Here is an 8,644-nt window from a genome sequence, read left to right as displayed (position 1 = left end):
ACTGTATTGGGCAACACTGCGCAACGCATATGGTGCAAGCAATGAGAACATCTATCTAAAGGGAAGCTGCTGTGCTTTCTTTCTCACAACACTGGCCCTTGTGTAGACCTGTCTCTAGAAAGGGAGTTTACAGCAGGCAATGTGAATGCACATCTAAAGGCATGCAGGGGTGCATTATTTCCAGTAACAGCAGCCTGTGTGCAGCCATAGCCCTGGGTCATGTGACCTGGTAATAGGCGTCACATGCTGTGTAAGGAAGAGGGGGATGTGAGTGATTTGGATGGTCATGCAGTTTGCTGTTCCAGTCAGTGTCTTCCACTTTGAATTTTCCTCTAATATAGTGTCAGTACATGCATTGAAGTGCCAGACGACAAGGTGGCGGGAGCTCGAGGACTGCAGTGGTGGCATGTAGGGTAAGAACGTCAGTGTTGCCTCTCTCCTCTTGTTAAGAGACCATAATGAACAGAATTCAATCTACCATGCAAAAAAAAAATAATATTGTTTTATGTTTCATAGTTTACAGATTGTTTCAGGAAAGTGGATACGGTTCCAGGACAGATGTCCCACAACGGGACAATTTGGACAATTCTGTTTTTTTGCAGACTAAGGTGTGACAGCTGTTGGGGAAACTACTGATCTCAGCATTCCTGCTTGGACTTGTAGTTCTACAACAGTGTTGGGGAATCCTGAACATGGCTTCAGTCAGGCTGATGACCTAGTGGTTATGGTTTTTGTTCCCTTCAGCTCCTACAACCTTTCCGGGAATTAAAACGGAATTAAAGGGTGCAAAATGTATCTTTCTTCCAACTGTCCCTGTCTCTCGCGGTACTGGCATCTTCTGTGTGCCAGTCTTTTGGTCATCTTCATTGGCAAGCGCAGAACGACATCACTCATGGGCAGGAGCCAGCCATCCTGGCACACAGGAATCGGGCTGGACTGTAAGCTGCGCATGCGTAGTTCAGTTTACATGCTGGAGAACACTGTGAGCAGGCAGGTAGGTGTATTTTATTCCCAAAGAGATGTTGCATGTCTCTTCTACACTAAAAAAAAGCCTGCCTGCTCACAAGGAGTGACAGAAAAACTTCTGCTTTAGTAAACAAGAATGTGTGAAAGGTAGAGTTTATGTGGGAACATGTAGGAGAGACTCTGGGATATTTTGCTTCAAGTGAACTTGCGAGGGTTTGTACGCATGTGCGGCAGCCATTGCGACCCCTCTGAAAAGTGATAGGCATAGGAAAACATATGTAATGCCACCTCCTCACTGCCTGATTTAACCTTGTAAGTGCCACTCTGCAATTGCCCTCATCTGTGGGGCAGCCCCGCAGATTTGTATGGTTTGCATTTAATGTTGGTAATGCCCACCAAATGCGACATGCTGATCAATTTTTACTGCGGTCATGAAGCACAGCTTTGCAGCTGTGGCAGGTGTTCATTCACAAATAACTTCAGGCCTGTTTTCTAGTTGGCATAGTAAAAGGGGTGGCAAAATCGAGGCTTGACCACCTGGCTGCACATGTGAACAAGCCCTAATAAGACTGTCTTCTGGAGGTCAAAGGGTCATATAAGTGAGTTTAATTGGTATGTCATTTGTTAGTCAGCTTCTTTGTATAAATGATCAAAATGATAATGCCTTTCTAGTTCACTGGGCAGGGTGGAGCTGAGATAAATTATTTACAACATGCCCTTAGCCCTCTAAAAATCCCTTTTGGAAATGATTCCATCGCTCCACATAGCTTCTGGACTGAAATGACATTTTCTTACACAGATGTACAACATTTTCAGTCATTACTTTTCCTTCCCTCTTTATTTTTATATTTTTTGTTTTTATTTTATTCTTATTTTCATCCTATTTTGTTATACTCTAAATTACTCAGTTAGAATGGGTTTTTGACAGAATATAGGATTGTTATAGCGTTCCGTATAGAGTTCCGCCTCCCCTTCCAAAAATTAAAAGTCGGCAGCTACACATACTGTAGCTGCTGACTTTTAATATTAGGACACTTACCTGTCCTGGAGTGCAGCAATTGTCGGCACCGCAGCCGATGTTTCCATCGGCTGTCGGGTGCTGCTGCCGCCATTGCAGGTAAGGGAACCCGGCAGTGAAGCCTTGCGGCTCCACGGGCGGGTCCCTACTGCGCATGCGCGAAGTGGGCTGCGCATTCCTACTGTCTCGGCGAGGGAGGAGGGGGCCGAGCTTCCGAGGGACGGCACCGTATCCCAGAAGTGGGGAAGGGTACCTGTCAAAAACAAGTACCCGTTCCCCCCTCCCCCTTGAGAGGTGACAAATGTGGCACCGGAGGGGGGGAGGAATCAAAAGAGCGGAAGTTCACTTTTGGGGGGAACTCCGCTTTAAATTGTAAAACTGTAAAATGGTTTATCAGGGATCTCCAAACTACAGCCCTCCAGCTGTTGCGGAACTACACATCCCATGAGGCATTGTAAAACTCTGAAATTCACAGACATGACCAGGCATGATGGGATTTTTAGTTCCTGAACAACTGGAGGGCCATAGTTTGGAGACCCCTGGGTGCTTCACAGTAACTATTATGTTTAAGTCCCGGTTCACATTTGTGCAATGTGGGAACGCTGCAAATTTGCAGCGTGTTCCCACATCGCATCCGCACCCCTGGCAGTTCACACTGCCATATGCAATACGCAGGGGGGTGTCAATTAAAAGTTAACGACACCCCCAGTTGCAATCGCATATCGCAGTGCGATCTGCAAGTTCGCACAGAATCGGATTGCACTAGTGTGAACCACTATGCGATCCGATTCTGCTGCGGATAAAAAAAAGGGTCCTGTGCGTTTTTATTGTGATTGCTGTGCGAATTCAGCCATACAAACTGTATGGCTGAAATTTGCACCGCACAGAGATCGCATGTAATTTTAGGAGCAGTGCGCTCTGAATTACATGCGATCTTTGTGATTGCACTAATGTGAACTGGCACTAAAAGTTATTATTATCAGATGAACTGCACATACTGTATTTACCATTCTTCCAATATAAGTGCTGTTTGACACATTCTGTATGATAACTTTTTGATTGTACGAATTATCCAGACAACAATAAAAATTATGGGAAAAAAAGGCTATAAATATATCCTGAGCTGTAAACAATTGAGCTCTTTCCTCATTGCTGTTAAAGTGCAACACATATAGGTTTATTAAAGTTGGGTTTATATTTTCACTACACAAGACCGTAGTCCGGATTCTTGTCCAACAACAGTTAGCTAGACGTAGGTTACATAACGGTTGGGGTATAATGTGTTTTCCTTTTCTTTATGTACAGGATTGCAGAGGACTATACTTCCCAGCTCAGTAGCCTGCTGTATCCGGAAGGATCTGTTTATTTGGGATCTAGGTCATTTCCATGTTTCTCCGGCCGCTGAAGCTCATCCAGCCAAATGACAAAGATGCAAAAATACAGAATCTGGTAACATTTGTACACCTGCTGTGAATTCACTTGGAAATCCTCACAAGCGACACAATGGTGCAGGTTTACAACTGCCATCCTTTTGGCTCCCAGAGGATCGTGCCAACCAAGCAAGCACCGGAGGTATTTTGCTGTGGCCGGGATAGCGTGTTTGTGACCAGTGCCGGAGGATGTAAGGTGGAAGTGTTCACTGTCTGCCAAGAGCTGTGCCAGCCGCTCTGCAGCTTTAACACACTTGGGAAAGTGCTTCAGATGCATTACAGTGAAGTAGGTAAGCAACCTCCTAAAACCTGAGAAATCTTACAGGGGTTATGACCCTCCCTTACTCTATCCAAAATAAAAACAAAGATTTGCATTCAGTTCTACTTTAGGGGGAAAACAAAGAGAATTAGGGCCAGGGGAGTTCACTTAGTTTTTCACTCCTGTGACCCAGATTTGGGTGACAACAGGCTAAAGCCCACTATTGGCTGACATCACAGAGCCGGTCCAGGCCCTTCAGAAACCCTGACAATAATGTCGGGATCTACCCAGATGCATGATCGCCAGCTTGCGCAGCCTCTCAGTAAGCCGCTAAGAGCCTGAGCTAGCTGCTCCCATCCCCTCCATAGCCCGGTGCTCCAGTTCTCTGTGCTTGGAGTGGACAAGAGAACTTAGCGATCAGCGGCCTTTTATTACTTTGTGGTGTATAAAGCTGCCTACCTGACATTCATCTTTAAAAGCATGTTTACCTTGTAATTGCCATGCACACCAGAGTGTGCGTGTCCCCAATAGCATGTTTTACTGATGTCCTCCTACTGAAATCTAGAAATAGAGGCACACTGCAGCCAAAACTAATATTCAAACCTATGGATGGATAGAAGATGTACAGCCTAGCTGCCTAGAGTTCCACTTTTTTTTTTTATCCAACTGTAGTGAACTTATTTATTTCACTCCCTGTGTCTATTTGGCGATCCTGTAACACACCTGCCTGTGATGCTGGGATACCTTTCTTTCTGGCTCTTTACCACTCAAAGCCTGACAGAAAATATGGTAGTACTAAGACCTCTTTCACTTGGGCCGGGTCCAATTTTCCCAGCAGCGGATGACAGGTCCGTGCTCTATGGGCAGTCTGATGTAAACAGACCAGCTGTCTATATACACCCAACTGCCCTCTGATCTGATCTGGCCAGATGGAGGGGAACAGATCCCCTTCTGTTTGTTTTTACTTGATTGGATCCGACATCCGACTACCTATACATCCTTACATCCGACTACCTATAGAGGAGAGTGGAGGATCCAATCGGGTCCGCCTGAAAAAGGGACAGGCAGACCTGATCTGACCGCTCTTGTGAAAGGGGCCCAAAGTGTTTGCCAAAGCCACTTATCTTATTCAAAGCTGCCTTCAACTGGACTGGTGATGCAGAAAGCCCAGAGTTTATTATACTTTGCAAGCTTCAAAAAAGCATTTCTACTGCCATCCTACTGACCCTGCGAGGTGATCTGTGTGTGCAGTGGTAGCAGTGAATCACAGAGAACACAGATTAATGTCAATGGAGTCAACTTTCTAGTTTTATTACAGCTACAGTGTGCTGGAATGTATTAATAGCTAATAGATTTTTTGCCTGGAGTTGCTTTTTACCAATAAGCCTTTGTTTAAATTTTGGTTCTTCTTGCCAGAAATTCAGTGACATTGTCGCTTCCTGTGAGGTAAACTGAAAGCCTAAAATAATCTCCTCTTCTTTCTGTAAACTGTTAATCTCTGTAAACTGTTAATCTCCCCACCCCCATGTAATGAAGATAACAAAAGGTGGACATGTTTGAAGTCCAGCCTGGGTGGCAACCATGGCTACCAGTAAAGGAACAGGCATAATATCCTGGTACCTAATAAATGAAAAAATGACAGCCATGTGGGGGGAATCCATGAACAAATTCCAGATAGTCTGGACACACTGGGTAACCCACTACTTTCCAACTAACTTTAATAATTCCTTACTTACTATTTAACTTTCACCCACTTTATAGCATTCATATGAACATACAGAGCCCTACCTTTCCCTGCCCCAAGCCCCAACCTTTTTCTGTACCCTTTCTGTACACCCCTTTTTCTCTTCTCTGGTCACTATTAGTCTTGTTGCTTGCCTCAAAACTGTTTTTGTCTTCAGCCTTGATGCCCTTATAAAGCCCAAGCTCGGGAAGATGCTTCACTGCAGGTGTCCAAAGACACAATGCACACACATGGGGTTTTCCACTGGCACAGCGCATCCAAACTCTTCAGCGTTAATAATTGATCTATCCTTTTGTAGCACCCTCCAGTGTGCTTTTAGTTTTAATGCAGGCAAATTTGTGACTCATGGTAAGTGTAAGTCTGGAATTGGGTCAGGGTTTATTGCAGGTCAGGCCCGATGATTCATATGGGCAGGTCTCTGGTACCTCCCCCTGGATCTGGAAGTTTTGAGAAACTTCTTGAAGTTAGTGGGGGGAGGCCTGATCTGCATACTTAAGAGGACTTGGCCAATTCCCAGGCAGAATGCTCTGGCAGGGTGGCTGAGTCAGCCCTTAAATATGGATGCGTCATGCCAGCAAGGGAGTCAAGTGGAAGATGGCGTGCCAAGGAGGCTGTCGGTGGCCTAGGAGGGATCCCCTGGGGAGGGATCTTAACCTCCAGGCTGGGCTTGGGCTGGCTCAGGTAGACCCTTACAGCATTGTGGTTTGTTTAGGTGTCTCTCCTTCTCTCTTCTCGAGAAGCAGTGGGAGAAAGGAGGACAGAGTGAGTACATCAGCACACCCATGGATTTTTAGTGTGAGAGACTGCCACATGTAGCAAGCTTTCTAAAGGACAGCGTTGTGCTTAAACCTTTTAACCTTACCTTGGGAAATTTTCAGAGCAGCCAGGAGGGCTGGTAGTGCCTGCAAACAGTGTAGCTGAGAGCAGTTCTTCATAAGGAGAGGATACACTTCTGTATGCAGTTTGCCTGAATTTTTGTTCTATCTCTAAATGAGGCTAAGAGCTTCTAGTCTGTGAGTCTATAATGGACTTTTGCTACTAATTCAATAAGAACTGTGTGAGGAAAGAAAGGAACCCATTCAGGATCTTTTTGTACAAAAGAAGGAAGTTTTCCCCCTTTTTGTTCTTTACTTCAAGCTGGGCATTTAGTACATCCCTTCACCCCATCCAAGGTTTTACCTCTTAATAGAACTTTAAAAACAAAACCAAGGAACTGACTTCTTGTGTTCGGAGAATGCTTGTTGCCTGGCTGTGCAGGGGTAGGAGAGCCAGTCACCAGTAGCCTGTGTGGGGTAGTGCTACACTTATAGTATTATTATTATTATACAGGATTTATATGCGCTGACAGTTTACGGAGCACTTTACAACTTGAGGGTAGACAGTACAATACACTTTAATACAGTAGGAATCAGAGGGTCCTGCTCGTTAGAGCTTACAATCTTAGCGGGAAGGTCAAGAGATACAAGAGGTAATAACTGTGGGGAGATGTGCTGATGGAGAAAATAAATGTACAGTTGTTAGGTGGGGGGCAGATAGGATTTTTTGAAGAGATGTGTGTTCAGGGATCGTCCTAAAGTGGACAAAGTAGGAGATAGTCAGTCAGACAGTTTGGGGTAGAGCATTCCAGAGGATGAGAAAAGGCTCAGGAAAAGTCCTGGAGGGGGGCGGGTTGATAGATGAGCCTTTGATTTTGACAGAGAAATCCAGGGAAGAGGAACGTGGGGAAGGAAATATCATGAGCTTGGTTTTGGATAGGTTGAGGTTGAGGAAGTGATGTTACATCCAGGCTGATATGTCAGTTAGTAAGTTGGTGATGTGTGAGGAGACTGATGGAGTGAGCTGAGGGTTGGAGAGATAGATTTGGGTGTCGTCAGCGTAGAGATGATATTGAAAGCTATGGGAGACAATAAAATGACCCAGGGAGGATGTGTAGATTGAGAAAAGGAGAGGTCCAAGAACAGAACCTTGTGGAACCCTGACTGAAAATGCAAGAAGAAAGGAGGTAGTAGAGTTGTAAGTGGCACTGAAGGTGCATTGGGATAGGTAGGAGGGGAAGCAGTGAAGAGTACAGTCACAGAGATCAAGGGAGTGGAGTTTTTTGAGGGGGAGGGGGTGGTCCACTGTGTCAAAGGCAGCAGAGAGGTCCAGGAGGAGTAGTACAGAATAGTGTTCATTGGTATTAGCCATTAGTAGGTCATTTGTGAGTTTAAAGAGAAAGTAAACTCCTCAAATGTTTTTCTTCCCTGCAAAGTAAATGCATAATGTGCTAATATGCATCGCATACTAGCACATTATGTGACACTTACTTCAAACGAAGCCCACGATGTCCCCGCATCCATGTTCACCTGACTTCTTCCGGGTCTGCGGACTCTGGCAGTATTACTGGCGCGCGGGAGCCGCCAGTCACGGCATAGGGCTCTGAAGAAACGGCACCAGCGGCCGTTTCTTCAGAGCGCATGTGCCGATGACGTCATCGGCTGCATGCACTGCAAATATCTCCTAAACGGTACAAATTTAGGAGATATTTACAGCATCTATAGGTAAACCTTAATATAGGCTTACCTATAGGTAAAATTAATTAAAGTGGGTTTACAACCACTTTAAGGAGAGCAGTTTCGGTGGAGTGTTGAGGGCGAAATCTGGACTAAAGGGGATCAAGACGTTTGTTCTTAGTCAGATGGTCACTCATAGACCAGTTGTTTAAGGAGTTTGGAGGAGTAAGGAGATGGGGCGTAGATTGTGAAGATTGGTGGGGTCCAGTGAGGGCTTTTTAAGGATGTTTTAGGGAGTTGGAGAAGATGCCAGAAGAGAGGGAGAGATTGAAGATGTGAGTTAGAGAGTATAGAATAGAGTCAGAGCACAGCATTTGTGAGGGAGCAGGATCCAGGGGGCAAGTGGTTGGATGGGTGTTAGAAAAAGTCCAGCAATCTCATTATTACTAGCAGGGTTGAATGAGGTAAGTAATCATTGTACCTGTGGACAACGGGGTGTTAAGTGGAGGAGGTTTCTGCACATTGGAGATCTTTTCACAAATTGTATCGATCTTAATTTTGAAGTCACTGGTGATCTCCTGGGCGGAGAGTGAGTTAGTGGGTGGAGGACAGAGTAGAGAGTTAATAGTAGAGAAGAGTGGATGGGGACTAGATGAGAATGTTAATGAGTGATAAAATAGATCTGCTTGGCAGTGAATAGTATTTTAGGAGGGCAGATTTTTAATGGTTGAAGTC

At 45.1% G+C, this 8,644-nt stretch overlaps 1 protein-coding gene across 1 annotated transcript in view; it reads left to right on the top strand.

Moving 5' to 3' along the window:
- Nucleotides 1–226: 226 nt before the first annotated feature.
- Nucleotides 227–8,644, top strand: part of HPS3 (HPS3 biogenesis of lysosomal organelles complex 2 subunit 1) — a 62,483-nt gene continuing 54,065 nt past the window's right edge. Inside the window, exons 1-2 of the mRNA XM_082249025.1 lie at nt 227–413; nt 3,290–3,704. Of these exons, the coding sequence (XP_082105151.1) occupies nt 3,488–3,704 (217 nt within the window). The 5' untranslated portion in view covers nt 227–413; nt 3,290–3,487. The remainder of the gene's footprint in view (nt 414–3,289; nt 3,705–8,644) is intronic.

Source organism: Pelophylax lessonae, assembly GCF_965119305.1.
Source record: "Pelophylax lessonae genome assembly, chromosome: 3".
NCBI classification, from domain to species: domain Eukaryota; kingdom Metazoa; phylum Chordata; class Amphibia; order Anura; family Ranidae; genus Pelophylax; species Pelophylax lessonae.
This window is presented reverse-complemented; position numbering and strand designations above follow the sequence as displayed.